General features: G+C 41.7%; 1 protein-coding gene across 4 annotated transcripts in view; it reads left to right on the top strand.

Moving 5' to 3' along the window:
- Positions 1-24,363, top strand: part of astn1 (astrotactin 1) — a 304,706-nt gene that overhangs the window by 133,207 nt on the left and 147,136 nt on the right. For all 4 annotated transcript variants that reach the window (XM_086203885.1, XM_086203887.1, XM_086203888.1 and 1 more), the window contains 2 exons: positions 5,387-5,581; positions 17,854-17,981. In XM_086203885.1, the coding sequence (XP_086060011.1) occupies positions 5,387-5,581; positions 17,854-17,981 (323 nt within the window). The remainder of the gene's footprint in view (positions 1-5,386; positions 5,582-17,853; positions 17,982-24,363) is intronic.

Here is a 24,363-nt window from a genome sequence, read left to right as displayed (position 1 = left end):
GAAAAAAAAGTTTTTAGAAGAGGTGGGTGGATGTGGACAGCTGGCAGTGTTCCTCTATATCAGGCGTTTCGGGGAGTAAATCTGAGTGAGTCATTCCTTTTTCAGTGTGGGCAACTAACTGTAATTTAGAACCTGGATTAGCGCAGCTAGCTGGAGACAGATGATGGAGAATTCTGTCAGAACAGGAGTCGTTGTCAAGTAATGAGTCTTTACAGAAGCTGCTGAGACTGATTCATCATTTACTCACCAGCTTTTGGTCATCCACTTTTTAATGATGGTGCCACCATTAAAGCCAATAACATCCTGTAAAACCTGAGAGTATATAAATATATTCACTGCGCCCACTTTTAGTAGAAGCTCCAGTTTGAGCACTTGTCACCAGTCTTTGCTGTAGAAGCACTGACGTGTATGAAATCCAGAGAGGAATATTTAATAATTGGAATGTTTGGACTGAACTTAATCAGCTGATTACAGGTGGATATTTGTTACAGTGTGTGAAGGTGAACCCATGCCAGACAAACAAGCTATTACAAGTTCAAGAGTAATGCATTTAAGCTCTGTGAAATAATTTTGATTGGTTTACTCACGCAGGACACCAGAACTACATGATGAGTTCTCCTCTTCTTCGAGTTCAGTTTTGAAGGTCTAAATTACAATGAAGGGCCTTAATTCACTATTTTCACCTATAAACTGCTTCTTTCCTTTGTTTACCCATGGACCTGATCATACAAAATCAACATTATATAACCATACATATATTAATAATGAATCACACAACTATGTACAAAAAAAGTTTTAATACAGTCTATGCTAACTTCATCAGTCACTGGGATGTATAAAACAAGCTAGAAACTTCAGACTTTGGCGGGTGCAAAAATTGTGGATTCATATGAAACCAAAAGTCTGACTGGGCTGCTAAACCAAATTCTATTTCTTAGTGTAGCACTTCACATAGCAGCCGCTTCTTATAGCCTACTGTCAGCCATCGCTGCAACTCCAGGCGTTCTTAACATCTTGGTCAAATCTAGCTACAGTCTGGACAAACCTCAACAACTTTTCAGATGCAGATCCAAAATATTGCTGCGTTGTCACACAGTTTTACTTTTCTGTGAGTTTAAGTTGGCCATGTCTTTTCTGTCACCCCAAAGAAGCACATGAGAATTCTAGTAAACAAACACAGTATGCTTCACGCCCAGCCGACCCCCCCCCCCCCACGTTGTCTCCCTGCTGTCAATTTATAGCCTCAGCACAGCAGTAAATTGCCCACAGCCTGTCAGAAAGACACCAGTGCTTCTGTTAGTCCAGTTATCAACTAACATGATGTTAATCACATTTTAGCACCACCAATCTACTTGCACAGGTTGCTGTTGAAGGCTGCTTTGAACTGGCTAAAAGTGCGATCATGATGAACGCCCGCTCAGGCAGTTTGTGGTTTTTCTATGCTGCAAATCCAGCAATCAACTCGGCTCCAACTCAGACCTGAATCATAGTACGTTGCTGACAAACTCTGGCTCCAACCTCAATCGAGAGGGACTAATCAAAACATGACCTACAGAAACACACTCCCGAAAGACAGATTTGCACTCTCGCAGCTCTCAGGAAAATTTTAAAGCTAATCAAAATCAATCACGCTGTAAAACTCACATGTGTAACCGCACAAGTTACACATCAAATTCAACTCCATGCTAAGACAAGACGTTGACGTAAAAATAAAAATGTCCTTTTAGATTTCCCATCATTCAGGTAGGAGAAGACACCATTGAACCAGCTGCCTCAACAAAACACAAGTAACTGACGTTGGCTGTAATTAAACAGATTGCACTCATGGATGATCAGTATCAGCAGCACAAAACATGATTTGGGCTGTAAATGGGAATATAAAGCATATAAACCAACTCATTATATAAAAATAAATGGGTATTTAATGACAGAAATAAATACCCTGCTAAATGTATTATTTACACTTGCTGATGACACCTGCCAATTATCCTTAGTGTGAAATCATTTCTGTGGTGGGTAAACTGCAGCTTTCTAATTGAACTCAACACACTGTTGTTTGTCACCTTTACATTAAACATCATGTTGGAGGCGCAGTGTATTATCCTGGATTTACATGAAGAGGTGATACGAACTGCCTCCTCATTTCATTCTCAACAGCAGCGTTTTGTTGCCACGTACCACAGTGCAGGTGTGACTAATCCGCCGCTGTTCCCATCTTAGATTGGCACTAGTTTTGCAGCATTTGGTGTCTAGGAGAGAATTTCTCTCTCTCTCTCTCTCTCTCTCTCTCGCTCTCTCCCCCCACCCCCATTTTTCTCTCCCTCATCTGCCTGTTTGATTCATTTCAGACAGTATTTGATAGCATCAATCTAAGAAAGGTCTTGACTGTAGACTGTCCCATTTTTGAGATGTTTCACCCAAGAATAAAAATCAATGTTATAAAGTGACATTTTTTATTAGTGTCAGCAAATTCCAATATAATTAGTATTCCATACTCGTGTTATTTCCCTCCGTAAATCTGCTTGTAAACCAAGGCCTCTCGCTCTGGTCCTCCATGAAAGCAAGAAACTGTTAGTCCAGTCCACTGTGCCTGGAGGGAGGGGGAGGAGAACGCTGAAAAGAACACACAAATACTGCAGTTGATCAGCGGATCACATGCGTGCTGAACCGTGGGGGGTGATCTCAGATCAGTTGCACCACTGGTTTTAACAGATACACGGGGGGGAGGGGGGTAGTCAGATTACAAAATTAATCTGGTCAGCCAAAGTCATTTTTTGGCATTGGTACTTACTCTTCTATATTTGAACTCTTGAATTGTAAAACATTATAAAACAAAGGAAAGACCTGCAACGATGCCATTGTAGATTTCTGTTTCGCTCGTTCAAATATTAAAGCACAGAAACACAGAAGTTGCCAAGTTAAAATATAGATCAGCGTCTGAGACCAGCCAAGCTCGAATTAAATGTGTCCATGCAGATCACAGGCAGCAGCCCTGTTTAAACGGCCTGTTCAAGGCGGGAACATTGCTCCAAGATTCGAAGGGGGGTGGCTTTGTTGTTCTGCCATTAAGCCCACAGCTGAGGGAGCCACAGGACCAAATTGATGTCTATGTAAAAAGGAGAGATGGCAAAGCGTGAAAGAACCATGCTAGACTTAGAGGCTGAGTTCCAGGGTTGTGGAACATGGGCATGCTACGCAGACTCACCCAGTAAGGCAGCATTATTCTGGCTTTGTTTGATTCTGGCTTCATAATGACGCTGCAACAGAATCTTATTTTGTAACACGGGTTAAAAACTCATCTTTTGGCGTCCACTTTGTGATAATCCATAAGCACTTGAAAGAAAGTGAATCTCCTTGGCATGTGGCTCTCTTGGAAACATCATTAGCGCTAACCTTAAAATGCTCTTGTTTTGTTTTCTGCATGCTCATTATTTTCCCACCCCGAAGAGGGCAGGGGAGGGCTTTGGGATCAAGCAGCATTAAAAAACAATAAAGGAACAGTAAGTAATTAAGTAACTGTAGGGGGAGTCACCTCATGTTTTTACTGCAACCAACACTGCACCCTAAAGCGCCAAGCCCAGCTCCTTCTTCAATGCCGCCAGGGAACGCTGGTTAATAACATTGTTGAGCTTCTAAATGTCATGTTAAGGCTCCACTCAGTTCCCCCTCTGCTTCTCTGGTCCGTCTTGAGTGATTCTGTCACAAGTGGAAAGTTGTGAGTGTGTTCACACTAGTCAGTTCCATTACAGCTTTCCAGTAAAGCTTTTAATGGGAATGTTTACCTGCGACAGTTTATTCCAAGTGACACAAGCAAGAGATGTGTTGACCAACACACCCTCTCATGTAGATTACTGACACGTTAAGTTTGATCGAATGGGATTTCCCTCTTATTTTTGGCCGTCTGGTTTATTTGTCCAAGTTGAGTTCAGAGAGAAATCAGCTGATAGGTGAGCTAGATTGACTTGTTACCAGCGAGAGAGCCGAGCAGCAGTAGTCGCCCCTTGAGAGGGATCAGTCACACCAACACAGGCTCGGTGTGTTTGATGACACTCGGAATCTATCTCTGTGGATTTTTTCAAGACGATCAGACGTTGTGTCATAATAATAATAATATGCTATCCTCCATGAAAAATTTCCATATCAATTGAAGAGGGTGTTCATTTACACTGCTGAAAGAATGTGGCCCAGACTACCTGACACCTGCACTTAGTGCTGTTCACTTTTGATCACTGATCACTCAGGACACACGCCACGATAATGTCAGATCTGAACAGGGCCTTTGAATGCCTCAACGGGCAAAAAACTTGCAGTTTCACAGCTTTGTCTGAAAACACATCACCTCGCTATATTTCAACTTTCACTCACGCGTCAGTAACAGTACGAACACAGCAGGGAGCTTTCAAGTCATCGCTATCTCCAAGTCAAGGATTAAGTCTTGCAGCACATGTTTTTTCAGTAGTGATGTGCACGAATATCCATCAGAACCCTACAACTAGGTTAAGCCATGCACACACACACACTAACACACACACACACACATATTTAGTCTGGACCTATGCCACTTTAAGAGTGAAGTTTTCTTGTCTTCCATTATCATTTAAAATTGTACATGTGTGTATTTAAGTATAATTACTACAATCCCATGAGTTATTATTTTGTATTTTGGTTGGTACAGTGTTGTACTTTTAGAGGGAAACCAGCAGAGTGGTTCATAAACTCAGTGTTTCTTGCAAAGCTGATGAGGTTGTCATGGGTTTAAGAATAAAGGGGTTTAAAAAGGTGAAGAACTCTTCAGGAGTTAAGGACAGAAAGTGAGGGACTCCCCCTGAGTTGTGTTTTGTTATTGGCTCGGATCTTCTTATTATAGTCTCGATCCAACAAAGACAAAAGGAAAATGTTAGTGTGAAAGTAAGCGGGTTGAGCCACGTGAATAAAGGGATGTAATCTCTGGAGGAGAATGCTCACCGCAGTAGGAAACAACCCGGGGCATATAATCTCAGTTAAAATCCTCCAAACCTGGTGCTTTATTTATCAAAAATAAGCTGCTGTTCATTTTGCTCACTGCTTACTGTATCCTAAATATGCTCAATAGATAAGTCTTCCATTGAATCATTCACTAGCTACTTTTCTGTGCCTGCTCTCTAATTGCAGCACTTAGTAATTGTAGGTGTAGTTGTGTCTCCATCACTTAACCTTAAACAAAGTACTCCCTCGCAAAATAAATAATTCATAACAATCATGATTGCAATTGACCTCCTCTTGTTGTCACAAATGCATAATTTTATTATTGGTTTGTGGACAATAATGAGATAATACCACTTAACCACTGATTCACACTCTAATATCACATTTCTCGGGAAAATGACCATTTTCTTTGTTTCTCTAGGTGCATTGAGGACTACAAGCGGGGACCTGATGGGCGGTCGTGTCTCCCGCTGTCTGAAGCCTGCACCGAGGGCATAGACTGTGCTGAAGCAATGGACATTCCCGCTAACCAGACTGTGTTTGGAGACCTTTTCTACGGATACAACAACCACACTAAAGAGAGCACGTCTGGACAGATCCTCAAGGCCACGTTCAGGTGAACACGCACAGTTTGTGAAATAGAGCATGTGGAACATTATTCTGCTTTTTGTTTCTGATTGAGCTTCCGGCTCCCCCAGCAGTAATACGCTCCCCTGGCAGTAATACGGAGCTGTTTTTGGTATCACACTGTAAAATTCTTTGGATCAAATAATTTAGAAGGATTTTTCATACACATTACATACATTAAAAGTGTGGGGACAGATACACTTGTGGTGTTACCATGCAATCTGTGTGTCATTGTGTCTGGGTGAGGACAAACGTGCTCCTGCAGCTGCCACTGCTGCCATGATGCTCCTCCAGGTGGACAACTGTGGCCTGGATCATGTCCGCAGGTGGTCTGACAGATGTGATTGGATGTCAGCTGGGTGTAAATGCCATCTGCACAGTGTGAACACATTTATTAGAAATAAATCAAACTGGGGGTCATCAACTTTGGTAAAAATCTACAGATAATCCGTACCTCAGAAAAAGAATCGCTGGTCGAGTCCATGCAATGGAAAATGGTTGTTCTCAGAATAGCAGTTATTAGTACAAGGTGTGAATGGAAAGGTGCAGGATTAAGATGTTTTTATCCAGATGACATATCAAGATACAAGTTTCATGAGTGTGTGTGTGTGTGTGTGTGTGTGTGTGTGTGTGTGTGTGTGTGTGTTTGTGTTTGAGTTTGCTGGGCTCTGCTTTTACAGCAGCAGCTCTTAAGTGCTTCCCGATGACGCAGACATGCAAAGGACTTTTTGTGCTATGTCCATAGACGGCAGTCAAGGCCAGCCAACGGACACCACAAAGCTCGGAGTCAAAAGAAATGTGACACCATCACAGAATAATGGATTCTGTTACCAACAGACGCACTAAACCATTGAAAGCTATTAAGTTCTGAAGGTCACATGTCAAAAATCATGAATACATCATTCCCATGCCATCTGATACAAGATATATCTGATGAGCCAATTAAAGGAGATGATTACTGTTTACAGCACATTTATTTTATCATAAGCCTGCACAGTGAAGTAGACTGAAGGTTTTTGGACCTGGTATCATTTCATTATGTATATTGAGCTGTATCGATTTTCTTTCTTTTACATCAAATGTATCGTATGTTCATTTCAGGTGATGAACGATGTTTTCACTGAATCACCAACAGAACCTTAGGAATTTGTTTATGCGTTGTTTGGTCTACAGACTACTACAGACGGTACAACTAGTACCACTCACTATCACAGTGCAATTGATCAAATCAGATTCTCCATTTTCCAAATCACCTGTCAAGAGTTTTAAAGTGAGTCAAAACATCATTTCAATTTAAAAAAATGGTGTGCTGCTAACTTCTCTCTCCTACAGAAACAGAACTGTGCAGCCCAATCTATCACCCAAACACCCTCAACCTATCCAACCCCATTCAACAAACACCATCAACTCCGAGACGAAATCATTCAAAACCACAATACAATAAAGTACAAATGAAAAGAAAATATGAAACAAATTCTTTTTCCATTAGGAAGGAAGGGAGGCAGCTATGTACTGAATTAGAGTATCCAGCGACTGAACAGAGAAAGCAACAAAAGAAGAGACAAAGACAAAAAGATTATGAAGGTCCATACCTTGAATAGGCCAGCGTTGCACCAGAATTTGTAACTTCTTCATATGCAAAATGATGATACAAACATAACATGATAGTGTCCTTCTGACACAACTTTTGATGGCTGAAAAAAATCTCCCCTCCCTCGAGTGACTTCTGCCATGTGTTCAGAACAAATGCACGATGCCTTTTCAGAACTCAGAATGACGCCGTCACTCAGAACTTAGTAAATTTACCCCAAGTTTGATGTGCGGCTCACAGGCGGCCTGTCCAGGGTTCTTGGATAGGTTCAAGCCCTAGCGCAGATGTAACGTGCAGACAAGATTTAGCATTGAAATGCTCACAATTACTAAAGAGGGGTTTACAGTGAAACTGGTAACTGTTACATCTCCATTACCCAGCCACAGCCGCACACAGTTACAGATTCAACTCCGATGGTAGCAAGCAGCTAGCTCGCAGTAATTAGCTGTAGGCAGACAGCAGGAAGGCCAAGTAGCACCTCGTCTTTTCTCCTTCTCTCCTTCTCATTTTTCACTCCCAAAATTGCGGGTGTAAATTAATTTAAGGCACGTGATGCTGGACCTGCTCTACTTGTAAAGTGTCATGAGATAACGTTTGTAGTGATTTGGTGCCATACAAATAAAACTGACTTGAATTGACTTGACTCCTCAATGAAAAAATATCAATACTAGTATAGATCAAGACTTCATAAGCTAAAAAAAAAACCCAACAACCTAAAAACAGTTTATCATAAACCAGTCTTGAAAAGGGTATTGATATTGACAAAACCAAAAAACTTAAACAAGATTATTGGATCTTGGACTCAAATCCCAGCTCTTGTCCTTCGTACCACCTCAAAACAACAAGTATCATTTGACTTGCATACGTGTTTCCAGTCGATTATTGGACTCCATACTGTATAAAAGCAAAGGAAAAACGTAGAAACAAAATTAAATCCAAAATGAATGGCACTTAAAGAAACGTTTATGACAGTCAGCACACAAGTAAGAAGGCGTTCAGTCTGGTGTCTTCTGTGGGATTCCTGCTTTGTCATACTGAATTTCAATTTCAGACAGACACATTGGATTTTAAAGTACTGCCTCACATCAGAATCTCTCTGGTGGGAATATAGTTTAATTTCCTCAATGGTATAAGAATGGGAGGAGTTGATGTGTCTCCGCAGGTTGGGAAACCATCACAGATTAAATTAATATATTTAAAGGTTATTTCATAATGGAGCAAGAAGAGATTTTCTGCTACATTTTTATATCCTTTCCCTCCCAGTAAAAAGATAATAGTGATAGTAAAGCCTTGCTGTCAGGGATTGTCCTCTGTAAAACATGAAGCATTTCCCTAATCTCAGGCAAATACTCTGAGGAGACAAAAACATTAAAAGACCCTTCCATCACCTCTGCGGGGTGGATATTAAGCCACACAGGTCTAAAGAGGTGTTCTGTCTCTTTCAGGATGTGTATGGGCTTTGGTTGGAGAGTAATAGAGTACTTTGGAAGGGGGTTAATTATCACTGTCCGCATGCTGCAGTCATTTCCGATGAACTTAGGAAGCCAGAAGGGCAACAAAGTCATATGCTGCCCAGGAATTTAATTTGGGCTGCACATGGAATCCACCACCCAGAGTCCACTCATCCTCTTAGGGATCCACCAGCGGAGTCGCGGTGAGGGAGGGATGGGTGGACCAGGAAAGTTAATATCATCAAGAATCTAAATCTCAAATGCTCTGATCTCATTTGAAAGTGCTTGTGAATGGAAAGAAAAGTCTGAGGCCGACTTTGAAGAGCACCAAATGCTTCCTTTGCAGATGAGGTGTTGAGAGAGAGAGAGAGAGAGAGAGAGACTCTACTGGGGGGACGAAGTTGATGCGAGGCCTAATTATAAGTGATGGTAGCAAACGAATAACATCTGACCAGGAGCCTGTGTGCCGGAATTGAAACTAATTTAAGCAGGTGGACGTATGAGTGGACACACTGAATGAATACTGAAATAGAATTTGAATATAAAATGAACAAAAATGATGGATGAGGAGGATTCCAGACCGACAGCAAATATCTCTCTTTGTAGATCAATTAATTTCACAACCACATGAAGAATTAAACTGTTACGGACTCTTTAGCTGGTACAGCACATTGATTCTCTTAAGTGCTAGAATGATTATACGACAGGTCAATATAAAACGGGTGTTACGACAGTTTAATGACAAATTGGGTTCATATCACAGTATAAAGACGACCAAGATCCACTGACCACAACTATGAATGCAAACATTTTCATTTTGATTCAATTGATGGTTAGCGAGCATGCCAAGATAACCCATCACAAGTTAAAACGTGAGGGACAGTAGCAGCAGCCATTTTTGTCATCGCTGGCTGAACACAATTTTGATTAATAACATTGAAGTGATACTTAACTTCATATTATGTATTCGCCTTCCAAGTACTCATAAATAAGTGCATTGAACTCATTCATACCTTTAAATATTTCACTTGGAGTCAAAATTATGTCTACATGAGCCTGCATCATAAATGTGCAGTTATAGTTCCACTGGGGCCGTCGAACATCTCAACAGTCGATACATTTTTCCAGACAACAGGAAAAGTGCTTTTGCCTTCTGTCTGAAAACACCTTTTTTTAAAAGTTTGAGAGGTTTTCAAGCCGGAGCTTAAGAATTCTCTGTATGTTGCAGCAATTGAATCAGATCCAAAATGGAGTCTGCTATTAGACCTCAACCCGATAATGGGAAATGTTGGCCCCAGCAGTTTTTGAGTTTGACCCTCACGGGGGACTTAAATTCTTGATATCTGGGCTTCTGCTGTATCGATTTTGACCATTGAAAAATATGTCTCTTGCAAGACCCATCAGCTTAATTGCAGGGGCTCTTCAAAGAGAAACATCAGCTGGGAATTCTTTTCCTTCCCTCTTAAATGAAATATTGAGCTTTCAAGTTGTTGGCTTAAATATAATTCCTCTATTGAGAAATTTGTAAAGGGTTGGAAGGCTGCTCTAAACATTGGACTCGCTCCTACTGCCTCCGCTCCCCCGAGACAGACGACCCAAGGTGTGAGCACTTATAGAAGAATTTTACCACTGGAAAGATGGTCTTTTTATAAAAGTGGGGTTTTCTGTGCCGCACAAAGGTACAAATATTTTAGGAATTGGTGCGTTACTAGAGAAAAGGGTGGAAGCCTATAATTATCAAAATGTGCTGGCCTCCCAAGGCCACGGTAGCACTGCTGTCTTGGCAGCTAAATATTGTCACTATTACACTATGCACGAGCGTCTGTTTTGCCCCTCCGGCTTTGGTTGACAACATGGCAGACAGGCTGTTTTGATTTTGGAGGAGTGAGGAACCATTTTCAATCCAACTCACAGTTACAGCAACAAAATGTAAGCTTTACTTCGGTGAATGAATGAGTACGCAGGTCTGGCTGTGCAACATGGCGGCCAGTTAAACTGTTCATTTGCTTTATATGCAGGGTGCAGTCAAACAAAGATTTTTCTTTACACTGTGTTAGATTGAGATGGAGAAGCTATAAAACCAATCCAACTCGCGGGTCACATGCAAAAGTAAAATGTAGAATGTGCAGCCTTCCATATTTAATGAGTTGCTGGATGTCAGTGGTAACAAAATATGCAAGTGAAACATCATTGTGGCCTGCTTTCCTTCCATTTCCTTAGTAGATGGACGGTTTGCCCTTGAGAGAAAGCGGGGGGGGGGGGGGTGGCGGTGGTAAAGGAAACCTTCCTGTGATGTTTACTGGCACTTCTTCAAAAGCCTGCACTGGTGTGCTCTGGAGTGGCACAAAACATCTGTCTCCATCATTCAGCAGTGATCAAAAGAAGCTGTCAAATGTTAATATCGTTTAATCACGAGTGGAGTTTTGACAAGGAGCTATAACTTTAAGGCTATTCAGAAACACTGCAAAGGAGAAGGAGCATCAATTGCATCATCATCATCCAGGGCTTAACAGTACGGATAGCCAGATTGCCTGGGGCGAGTCAAATGTCACGTAAGATCAATTGAAACAAAAACAAAACCAAAAAAATACTTGCCAAAATGGCAGTGACATGAAATAATAAACCTGGCTTTGTATTTGGCACAACATCGTAGTCATGTATAAGATGCGGAATTAAGACAATTTTTGATTAAAAAAACAAAACAATTGTTTAGCTGCAGAATTTAATTTTGATATCCATCTCTTCAAACTGTTGCCATATTAATCAATAAAATCCACATTCTAAATCTAAAGTCCTCATAACCTGTGACTGACAGAGTAACAGTTGTGGGAGGAGTCATGGCCTGTAATAATATTCTTTTTCCAGAGCTGAAGGAGGGGCATTAATTGTTGCTTTGTGTCTGTGACACGACTCTTGTCTTTATTAGTTGAATACAAATTAAACACGACAACTGTAGTCTAGGGGGCGGCATGGCTCAGTGATAGAGTGGCCATCTAGCAACTGAAGGGTCGCTGGTTTGAGCCTCACTTCCCCCTGTGACCGTGTCCAAGTATCCTTGACCTAATTGACTTATTTGCTCCTGATGGCCCTGTGACAGATTGGCGACCCGTCAAGGTTGAACCCCGCCCCTCGCCCAGTGTCAGCTGGGATAGCCTCCAGCCCCCACCCCATAACGAATAAATGGTATAGAAAATGGATGGATGGATGGAAGTGTAGTCTACGCTGTTGTTTGTAAATACACAAAGATAATAACCAATTAAAGAAAACAGTTTTATGGGGTCAAGTCAAAATGGACTTTGGAGCAGAATTCTGATGTACTTGTGTGGATCGTCAAATGGAAAAATAGAAAAACAAAGCATTCATATTGAACCCCATTTTTCACATCTTTTCCTCTGTCAAACATGCAGTTTCACTCTCCTTTACTCTTTAATGTTTTGCTAATCTTATGCAAAATGCCCTCATCCTTGAGTGTAAACAACCTTTCCAAGTGAATGTTTTCACTGTTAATCTTTAATTTATCTGCGGGGAAAAGGCCTGCGTGGGAAAAAAATGGATTTGCTCTGTGGCCCCTGCAAGGTTTTTCTTTTTTAACTCTCTCTGGAGCAACAGCAGAAAGAGAGGGAATAAAAGTGATGGTTGTGTAACACACACCAAAAAAAAGGATCAGGACACTCAGACACATGCCCACACACATAGAAAAACACACATGTGCACAGTTATTATCCTTTGTGAGGACTTTGGTTGATATAATGCATTCCCTAGACCCTTCCACTCACCTTAACCATCACAATTAAATGTATAATCCTGACCCTAAATCAAAACCAGCCCTTTAAAGTCGTGAGGACCAACCAAAATATCCTTATGACCGAAAAAAAAAAGGTCCTCTCTTTGTCGGTTAAACACAAGGTCCTCGCTATGAAGCAGTTGCAAGTAAACACACTCACATGCATGTTTCCATCACTCACACAGACGTTCATTCTGGAAATTCTGTTTTTCACTGAATAAAAGGGGTTGTATGTATTCTTCTTCATGTGCTTTTGTCTATTGAGGTAGATACCCAGTCGCATCATCATTATTTGGATAGCAAAGATTACAGAAATATACATGACATGCAAGAGACCAGAAGGAAGATGAGACCAGGGTGACATCCAGGGCTCGCCAGGCATGAGATATGATCTGGGTTCAGAGCTCAGTGTCAGGGTCTCTATCTTCCTTGCTTCCTCTGTGAGCGTCAGGGGGCTCCAGTAATGAGATGTTAAAAAGTTAACCTCCCTTCATTACTCTTAACATCGCACGCCCCTCGCCTCTTCTTCTCCAACACACAGCTCAGACGAGGCTTAAATGAATATTTTAATGCCCTTTGTTCTCATTCTGGTGGCTGCTCGGGCTCCATGATTAAAACCATTCCAGTTTATTCACATTTCATATGCCAGTTTATTCATTTATCAAATAAGGGGCTGCTCACCACAGCCCACTTGTAGAGGGAAAACATCTCTTCGCTAAGTTTTTGGCAGTTGGAACAAAAGTTCTTGGAACTTTAAGAGACATTTCACTCCAAGAATTATGAATTATGACATCTTGGCAGTGCCAGATGGCTGTTAAATGTTACATGTCACCATCTAACACAATTAACAATGAAGACTGTTCGACATGAATGCATGAAACAGGACTTGGTCTATATTGTACTTCATATACATCTGAGAGAAAAACACAATCAGTGCTGTCTTGAGCCCAGACGACGGATATCTATTCGTTGGGTTCCCAATGAGTGAGTGTGCTTTGTTGAACTGACAGCCGAAAACATTGGCAGTCGCTGTGAACACAAAGTGATCATGAAATCCTAAACAACCTTCTTTTCAACCAGCAGATGATCTGTGTTCCGGATCCAGTTGAGGATCGATTTGTATCTCTAAATTAGCAGTGATAGTTCGTTATATGTTTCACTTCTACATCATCATTGTGCTCCACAAGTGATTTACCACCTGCTCACAGCCTCTGAGTTTACATGAGCCTGCTTGTCTTCCAATTACCAAGTCAAGGAAGGTAACATAAATACATTTTGGATGTTTGTATTTTTCTCAAACTGTGACTTTCCCAAAGGCAACTGTTTGTAATTTATTAATGATTTTAAGTCTCCTTTCCATTTTCGCAGCTTCTTCCAAGAGCACTGCATCTGCAATACTGAAAACAACATGTGTGTATATTAAACGAACAGTGTTCACCACAGGGAACCAGGAGAAACCGCCAATGCTTTTTTAAGGGCTGCTTCAAATACATCTCACAAGGCCTTCATTACGTTCTTTTTTTCCTTTAAGTAAAAATGCACTTAGCTTTAAGCGAGCAACAACTTAGAGGACCATCCATTTCACTTAATTGAAATGGTCTGGATTATATTTGCTCATTTAATAACTTGTGTCAAGTATCAATTTGAAATTTGAGAGGAAAATAAGTAGCCATGAGTGAGTAATTCATCCGAAGATGTCTAGACACAGAGAAAAACGGTCCTCAACTCTCTTTGTTTCGGTATCCTTCGCTACGTGACCTTGCGTCCATGTTGACAGATTTATATGTGCAGTTTATTCACATTATGTGAACAGATGATTCACTTTTATTACCAAAACTGAGCCTATGTTTTTTTTCTATCATTAAATAATTCCCAAGTCTTATGTTTCATTTTACTTGTCAAGTTTGATAATCTGTCCCCCTAAAAACAACAACAACAACAAAAACCAGTCCTTTCGGATAATGATGGTTTCGACACATCCAATCAGTTACTTCACTGAGAATATTATCTTAGAACATAGTGAGCACAATGACCTGAAATTCACTGATTGTCTTGTGTCTATTATTATCTTCTTATTTGGAGAATTGCCCCAAAAAATAGTAATCGCAATTTTTCCTCAGGTGTGTGTGTGTGTGTGTGTGTGTGTGTGTGTGTGTGTGTGTGTGTGTGTGTGTGTGTGTGTGTGTGTGTGTGTGTGTGTGTGAGACAAAACGGAACATATTTTTCATATCACTGCCCCTCTGGAAATCCCTGTGATTACGGTGGCCATGCCAGGTACTGTTCTACCTAATATGCTTCAGATCAGAAAACATGTGGCACCAGTAACTCATGCTGAAGGACTAATTTTGGGGTTGCTGGACACTGGCTCCCTCTACAACTGACACACTTCTACTTCTCCTATGGTGAAACCTTTCACTGCATCTTGTCCACTACACTTTCTTTTTGGTGTGTGCGTGCGTGTGTGCGTGCGTGCGCGCGCGGGAGGGATCCTGTCTGCGTTTTCTACATCCCTGACATCATACAGCCTAGGATCATTGATAAGTTGTAAGATTTTTTTTTTTCCACAAGTGAAGTTATTTCCACTTGTGAAACTTGGACCTGGCGCTTCAACATGGCATTTTTTCCACACGGAATTTTAAAAAAAAAAAATCATAATGAGGCCTGTTAATGTTGGTGACCCTCGTTCTCTCTGGCACCCCCAGCTGACCAAACAGGGCTCTCGCTACATAAATAACGCCGCTGTTGTATCAACTGATACACTGATTGAAACCACCACCGCTGCTGCACTGCTGTTTGTGATCAAATCGTGAAAAATCAACTAATTTTTTATTTGGCAGATCAGTGAAGATGTTTGAATGTAGATCTTTCTCAAGCAAATATTAAAAGAAGAGACTTAAATAAAGAACATATACTGAAGTATTTGGAATATATATTTGAACACAGAGAAGGGAAGAGTTGAATTAGATTACTGATATTGAACACTCTCATTCATAACCAAATCCATATTCTTTAGGATCTCGACGGTAACTCTAGAGTAGTTTTTTTTTTTCTGACAAAGATGTGAGTGAGAAAAAAGACAGCATTTAAAGACATTTAACTCAGTGCTGAGATAAGAGGAAGGCTTTTTCACAGAATCTGAACTGAAAAAGTATTAGTAATTGGTCCAAACCTTGTATTTATGTTAGATTGAGCTCAGTAAATAGATTAGACTAGAACAGATTTTATTTTGATTAGTCCTTCCTAGGGTAGTAATCATAATTAATCCCTTAAAGCCGCACTAATCAGACATTTTATGTGAAACTTAATTTGTCAACTGAACAGAAATATGACAAATTGCTCCATGTCTGCTGGATTAGTAAGAGGCCGTTTGTTTACGATCATTTTAGCCTTGTCACATTTTCAAGGCATTAGTACTGTATGTCAGATGTGTGTGTTTGAGTATGTTGTCGTAATAGAGCATGTATGCTATTTGAAGTGATTGTGTTTCATTAAAAAAAAAAAATCACCTCTGACAGCCTAATATGCATAGGGGCTTATGTATAAGGTTAATTAGTGCAATTAAATATTCAAAATAATCTCAAGCCTTTGGATCCCTGCAGGGGTGAGATAAAGATTTATGATGTCTGTGTGGCACGGAGACAAAGGGCCATGTTTAAGCGTTTAATGGCGCCAGGCTGTTAGCGCATGGAGCTGTGTGTTCAATGTGTGTTCGGCTTCATTTTGGTATTCAGATGACGTGCAATCGGCGCGCAGACAGCGCATGGTGCGAAGACACACCTACTTATTCCATCACTCAAACCAATCAGAGTGCCTCTTGTTGTTCCCTTTAAAGCTCAGGGTGCAGCAGGACATGGCAATGCAACTTGTCTCATCGATCCTTTAAATACTGGAGCACCTCACACAAAATGTCGCTGACCAAAGTCCAGCCTCTTCTTGATCTAAACGTTTTCCGGTGCCCCAAAACTAGCAGTGCGCCACGGTTTTGACAGACCACATATCATTGATATACTTAAGCATCTGTGGGTGCAGGTAGAGCGCAAGTTCATTCGCTCGTTGAAGGACGAGTGCGTTTGGCGTGAAAACATCGCGTGCGCCAGCTTGTGCTTGATCGATCGATGGAGAGTGATGGGGTGGACAAAATGAGTCAGTTTGACCAAGAGTCACTGTGGGCAAAAGACAAATGAGGATTCCGGCATGCGGACTCCAATGAGTCGTGTTGCAGTGGAACAATCAACGTAATGAAAAATGATTCGCTTAATGTGAGACCTCAAGACCTGCCGGCGTCCTGTGTGAGCGTTACTTTGTATTGACTTTCCCTTCATGACTTGCCAAAAACTATTTTAGCTGTATCCGCCTCATATGAAAACACACACACCAGCGTCTGATGGATCTTTTACTCATTACTTGTATCTGATTTCGCCGCCTTTTCCTGTACTGTGGGACTACTTTTAACAATATTAGTGGACGTGAAATCATTGTACTAATGATTAGGAAATTGTGAGCTGACATGAGCGATAGAATTCATGCAAACACTGGAGTGTCGTGCTGCACCACTAACCTGCCCTCATTCTCATGGTTGTGTTGTAAACTGTTTTAACTGAAGAAGCTTGGATGGTTTTTTTTAAGTGTTTCTATCAGTAAAATCCAGAAACAGTGGGGAAAAAAAACACAGATTACAATATCCACAAACTCATGAAATGACATCTTCCATGTAATGCAGTGTGCAAGTGTCATTCTTGGTTTCTGGCCAACACACTTTTGACACATTCACATTAAGCTCGATGGTGACCGGAAGAAAATTTCTCACTTAATTCCTCCATTGACATTGAAGAAAAGAGTTTTCCATCAGGAAATAAAACAACAAATGAGCAGATGAATCACGACCACCATGATTCGCCGCAAAAAAAACAAGATGAGAGGGAAACAGAGAGAAAATGCAAAGTTGCCACCATGTTCCTCTTCTGTGACAGGTTCAGTATGCATTCCCATGGTAACAACACGCTCCATCAATCAGCGACGTCATTGATACAATTTAGAACAGCTAAGCAATGATGTTTGTACTGTGCCACGTGCCACGTTGCAGCAGCTTAAGAAAGCACCCTGACACAACAAAACTAAAAATGTGTAATGCAAAAATTGTCAGGACAGGGGAAACTCTTGGGGAAACACAAAATTCTAGCTTCTCACTTCTACAAATGGCAACCACTTTGCACTGTATGCCTGAGATTGTGCCTAGATTATGCATGTTTTTACTCATTGGAATAGATTGGACACACCCTAAAGCACTCAAGGAAGGCATTAAGAGAAAATGCCTCCATGTTCTCATGCGCTCCTCCTAGTTATCACTGCAGCTTATTCCCCTCCCTGCCCACCCATCTCCCACCTCTACCTGTGTCTCTAATTAGGACCTCCTTTCATGTATCTCTTCACTCCAGGCAGAAGAACTTTGCCCGAGGCATAGAGCAGCAGCTCCCGGATGGCATGGTGGTGGCATCAGTGCCAACAGAGGTTCAGTGCCACGAGGAGCTGTCAGACCCTGTGCCCGACCCAGAATACCTCACAGGTACGTAAGAGGCCATATTTCATTGAACTGGTGGTTCCCAGCCACATCGTAGCACTTCATTACATGCTCTTTGGAGACTTTCCAAAGAGTCCCTTTCTCATCAACACAATGTCAGTGTCACGCCTTGAGGGAGTAGAATGTATGTCCAAATTTTTACTGAGACAAAAGCAGAATTTGATGAGATTTTGCTCAAAGGTCAAGGACAAGTTGTGCCAGCGCAATGTTTTTGGCCATGAAATGTCATTTCATTTGCGATGTGTCCTTGGAGTCTCCTGGATGACAGTTGAAAGCACGCACTCCTCCCCACATTCATCCAATATGAGGATCCCATTACTGTATATTAAGTCAAAATGGATCAGCAATAGATGCTAAAGAAATAGCTGTACTGTGATGACTACAAATATCAGACAGCATCCCCTCAGGTGGAAAGAAAGAACATGGTGTGTTCAATTTACGAAGAAAACCTGTTTAATAGCAAACATTTCATGTGAATTTGGGAGCGTCATCCTGCTGCCAGTGCTGAGGGTCTCTCTCTTTGATTTGGTTAGATTGCAACAATTCCTCCAGCCCTTACAGCTGTGTGAGTTGTTTGTTCCAACCCATTCTGGTTTTGGGTTAAAATGAGCACTGTTTTTAATGAAAACAGGGAGCCAACCGTCACCGCTGGCAACAAGCAACCAACAGCCGGCTGCATGCTAGCCCCTTTCTGTCAGAGACTTTACCCAAATATCCAGTCAAATCAACTTTCTCCATTCAGTAGCCACGAATATGTGTCTCATGCACTGCAGTTGCCTGCTCATCCATTCATCGCCCCCTCCACCTCCAGATACAGATGTCTCCCCCTTTGATTGACCTCATGTGATTTCTTTCTCTCCTGTGGTCAGAACAGGCTGCTCACCCTACTATCTTGGTTTAATAGGATCAAATCACTTATTGAAAAGTCATTTTTGCAAGTCCTCATTAGACTGATTTTCCACAGACTCGTTTGTGTAAAAGCCCTCAGACCTTTGGCTGTTAACATTCACATGCTGCAGAGATGTCTGTCTTTATGATACAGTTGCAGAAGCCGGGTCAGTTGTATTTATATCCCACTGACTCATAACAGAAGTTTTCTTGCGGCACTTTCATATAGAGAAGGTCTAGACCCAACTCTTAATCACATTCTCTTCAGAAAATCTCCAGGAAGCAGTGGTAAGCCTGCACTCTGCAAGCACAGTCAAGATTGTCTGTTACCAAGCAACATTAGGGAGCTAAGGCTTCTCAGCCTACCAGCCAAGTCAATAATGAATGTGGAGGAGGAAAAAAAAATAGGTAAACATCAACAAAATGATATTTAATCAGGGAGGTGTTTGTGTGCGTGGGGGGCGGTGGGGTGGAGGGGCTGGACTGTGCCACCATCGTCAGGAGTCATTAGTTAGTGGCATCAGAGAGCAGCTCGCTGTCCTCTTCGTTACCAGTGTGGTGCCTGCCAGCGATGTTTTAGCTGCCGTCCTGTGTGGAACAACTGCCATAAACAGGGAGATAAATATATACTGTACACATATAAACAAAAAGACACCCTGTGCTTGCTAATGATTCCAGAAGGCCAAAAGATGTCTGTCTGTCCATCTGGGTACCTCATTATCTCCTTAGATTGACCTTAATTTTGCTTCTCCTCTCTATTATTTTTTTTTTCCTTTTATGCTTTGCCTCACTTTTACAGTTCTCAGAATTTTTGAATATTACTCACAGGCAGCAGTGTTGCGTATTTGAAAACTCCATTAGTCAAAGAAAGAACCATTTTATTTTTACACATGATTAGGGTAATATCCTGAATATCAGATACCTGTAATGGAGAGGATGTTGAAGTAATAACCTTTTCCATGTTTTGAGTACAGTTGAAAGTACTACAGTCGAGAGTATAACATGAATATGTATTTCAGCCTATTTCCTGGAAATGGCATTCATTCAAGCAGCCTGCTGGCTAAGCTTACTCCCGACACCTGTGTAACTGCCTCTGAATTGCCTTTGTGTGTCCAAACAGCAGCTTGCAGGCTGGCTTTATCGCTTTTTGTTGATATAACATCGCATATACAAGGCCAGTCTCAGCAGCGATTCCAAACCATATCATGCGAGGTTACGTCCGAGGTGATGGACAATCAAATGACGATAGAGCAGCCGGTGGTTCCAACTGTAGTTTATTGCGAACTTTGAAGGATATTAAAAGCCTTTAATCTAAATGGATCTCCTGCAGTCGCACCCCTGTCTTCTCCTGCGTCCACACTTTTGCCTGCACAGCTCAAACCTTTTTTTTTTTTTTTTTTTAAAAATGGAATGGAATATCACTGCACGTGGTGGAGAACAGAGCCCAACACAGCAGCGCTCTTCCACTCATGCTGCTGTGCTGGGCCGTTGCTGAAGCAGCCTTGGGCTTTATTAAAGAATCGTATCATGAATTGAGATATCATTTCAAAGGATCCAGCAGGATGCTGCAGAAACACACCATGTACTCTGGAGCACAGTGTTGCCAACCCAAGAGAGATGATGCCTGATGTTAAAAGGTGCATGGGAAGGACAACATAGGAAAAAAAAAAGAAGTTAGAATCCAACTGATTTAAAACTGCAGCCCTGATGTCACATCTTGACCACCCTTGAGTCGTCACCATCTGGGTGTCTTTGATCTGTCAAAAAGTGAGATGTGTCCCAGGGGTGTGATTCAAAGGGTGTTATTCAGAGTTGAGATTACTCTGAATTCAAATATTAGGTGGTTCCAAAATTAACATTTGCAACACATTTTTAATCATCTTTTTTTTATTTGTTTTGTTCCATATTAGTACAAATTCTAAATCTGTGTCTGTCTTGTTTTGGATTGTTATTTCACTCACATAAGCACACATAGATCTAAAGGGCTGCACACAAACTGTGTAGCACCAAAACACACACATGCACAGTCCCTGTCACTTTTGTCCCACTTTGAATTAAACATTAGGAAAATCTGTGTCCAGGTTTTACATGGAATTAAGCCTTACAAGGTTGGTGGTTGTGCCATTGGAGAACATAAAAATTAAATAAATTGCATTTTTGCTTTACACAAACATTTTTACAATTCCAATCACTGCCGCTTCACCTGTTTTTTATATATATATATATATATATATATATATATATATATATATATATATTTATATATATATATATTTATATATATATTTTTAAAATGCTGCAGCAAAATAATGAACAAAGACATCTTTGAACTTTTGTATGCAAATGAAGCCCATATAATACTTGACAGTAAGTCCAGAACACTGTGTTGTGGCCTCCAGCTCTTTCATATTTAAGATGTTTCCCAATAAGTGACACGTCCTTCCACCGCCTTGTCACAAATGATCCAAGCGTCATATGAATGTCTCATGAAAGCTGACAGGCAGTCACTCAGGGCCCATGAATGCACCCAGCAGTGCTTCTGGCAGAACAAATGTGTTACATATTTTACTTCATATTCTGGTCATTTGCTCTTTTGCTCTTTTCGCACAATCAAATGATATTGTTGATGACAGTAATGAGTATTTAACCTGTTCTGAGTGTCCTTTGTTGTTATCGGTTGTACTTTTGTTTGCCTGTTGCAGTATGATGTAGCTTTTGATTAATTTACTGGAAACTTTAGAAGGCGACTGTGTCTCATTTGGTCCTGGAATCTTGGCTTGCATTGAGGAGGAAAATCTGAAGTCTACATAGGAAAATATATGTTTTTGCATGTTTACCAGCCTTTTACTTAGTTGTTCAACGACTACAGTTACCTATCTTATCTGGTCTTGACTCGTCTTAAGTAATAAATAATCAGGGCTTGAGCCTGAAGGTACTTGAAGAAACACTAAAAACACACACTAAACAGTGTCCCAGCCCCCCCAACACCCATGAGGCAGCTCGGCCTGTTCTTGCTGTCAATGAGCGTGCGCATTATACGCATAACGCGCATAATCTAATTTCACCCCCATGAACATGCATGAAATTCGCTGAAATTCCTTCCAAACTTTCACACATTACTCTCCCAACTGTGCTGATTAAAAGTTGGTAAAGGTTTTTTATATGACTCACTCGGTTTGGATTTTACAAGCCCTCAAAGTTTCACGCTTACAATGGAAGCCTATGGGGAGACCGTCTCCTCTCAGGGTACATACTCTCAAACAAATGCTTCTCACGTCTACACCATACATCCCACAGCTTTTCAAAACACTTCACTGCATTCCTGACAAAAACCCCTACAAAAATATGGTATTATGTGTCACTTTTGACCAACGTATGCCGACTTATTCAGCTTTTCCACACTACATTTCTGTTGCTCCTCCTCTGCTCTCCACTCTGACACAGACAGCAGAGAGCAGTGGGGGAGGGGTTCTTAAAGGGCCAGCTCTCAGCTCTGCTCTCACTCTAGCACAGATCAAAGACAGAGCAGTGGGGGAGGGGTTCTTAAAGGGCCAGCTCTCAGCTCTGCTCTCCACTCCAGCACAGATCAGAGACAGAGCAGTGGGGGAGGGGTTCTTAAAGGGCCAGCTCTCAGCTCTGCTCTCCACTCCAGCACAGATCAGAGACAGAGCAGTGGGGGAGGGGTTCTTAAAGGGCCAGCTCTCAGCTCTGCTCTCCACTCCAGCACAGATCAGAGACAGAGCAGTGGGGGAGGTGTTCCTAAAGGGCCAGCTCTCAGCTCTGCTCTCACTCTAGCACAGATCAAAGACAGAGCAGTGGGGGAGGGGTTCTTAAAGGGCCAGCTCTCAGCTCTGCTCTCACTCTAGCACAGATCAAAGACAGAGCAGTGGGGGAGGGGTTCTTAAAGGGCCAGCTCTCAGCTCTGCTCTCACTCTAGCACAGATCAAAGACAGAGCAGTGGGGGAGGGGTTCTTAAAGGGCCAGCTCTCAGCTCTGCTCTCACTCTCTGATCAGACTCAGGCTTCTATCTCCTAAACTACAAGTCCTACAGATTTGGCAAATACACCGTTGGGTTCGGGCCGGCGGCCGCGCGGGGGCTCAGGCCCTAACAACACTGCTTGTTACTTCTGTTCCCTGGAAACCATTAAGACTTAAACAGTGCTCAAGTGTATCTGAAGCTGCTGAGAGGTGTTAATGAATTTAAGGTTGATGATTCAATAGCAACCTGCACCTCCTCTTAGTAATGTGCCATGCTGCGAATCTATGAAGTTTTGTCACCTGCAATGGTTTGAACCTGTGTATAGTTTTGAAAAACCAAAAAACCGACCATCTGGCAGCATAATCATTGAGTCATTTATGTGCTGATCAACAGTCTTGTCAACTCCCTCTGTGGATATATTATGGTCATTATGTTCTCCAGGACAGTCACAATCTCACTTATTGGACCTTTTAAACAGATGGCCCGTCATACGCTCATTGAATTCCTTCTTATAAACACTTGCTACCGCTCAGCTGTCTGACAGTGAATTCTATGAAAACAGAAGCAAAAAAAAATTGTTTTAGCCTCCAAATCTTGGCTGAGGAAGTAGCGCCATCCTCCACGAGAAGTCACCTGGGGCATCCTCTCACCTTACTGCACCTGTTCTTTTGGCCTCCACATTTCCTCAGAGTACACAAACACCACCGTCCAACGCCGTGCTCCCCGCCCCAGCTAGCTGGCAACCCGCTGCCTCCACTCATCTCCTGGCAGGCTGTCAGCATTATCATCGTGCCTGCAGTTAATTGCAAGGCTCAGGTAATTGCCCATGGGGTAGACAGACGTGTGGAGACACTGGCAGCAAGAGAAACGTCTGTTGAGCCACGATGAGCGCATGCCACCTTTCAGTCCCTTGCTGATTCGGCTAGGTTTGGTTGCCATGGTCAGTGTATTTGTCACAATGTCAGCACTCCTTGTTCCAGTTCTCTCCGGCCCTTGCAGGAGGGAAATCATTCATCTTCCTATTCATCTCCAGGCTTAAAAGCAATTCATCATGAGGCCAGAGACCTCCATCAATTATTCCAGTGGGAGCAGGTGAGGAAAGGGAAGCTTTTGAAAGGCAAATACATCTTGATTTAATTGGAAAGCAAGTATGCTCAGGGCGGCTAAGAAGATTTCCCCCAAGATGAAGCTAGGACGATAACTGATCAGTACAGAAAATGAAGGAGAAAAAGAGACAATAGAGAGTATTAAAGTGATGAAAAATACAATACAGTTTGGAGCATGAAAGACAGGACGCATAGAAGAAAAAAACTTAAGTAAGACCCAATCAATGAGCCAATGGGCCAGTCTATTGATTAAGATGAGAAGGACAAAAAGATTGACCTGTTCCCGTCTGCCGCTGGAGACCCTTCATACAGTATCAGCAGCAAACATCTGGGTTTTCTCAGGATGTGACTTATGTGGCACTTTGGTCACACACCTTACGAATAATATGTGCTG

The sequence above is a fragment of the Aulostomus chinensis genome, chromosome 5 (assembly GCF_037954235.1).
Source record: "Aulostomus chinensis isolate RoL2024-O1b breed Wild chromosome 5, RoL_Achi_v1.0, whole genome shotgun sequence".
Lineage (NCBI taxonomy): Eukaryota > Metazoa > Chordata > Actinopteri > Syngnathiformes > Aulostomidae > Aulostomus > Aulostomus chinensis.
Note: the sequence above shows the minus strand (reverse complement) of the source record. Positions and strands in the feature narration are given on the sequence as shown.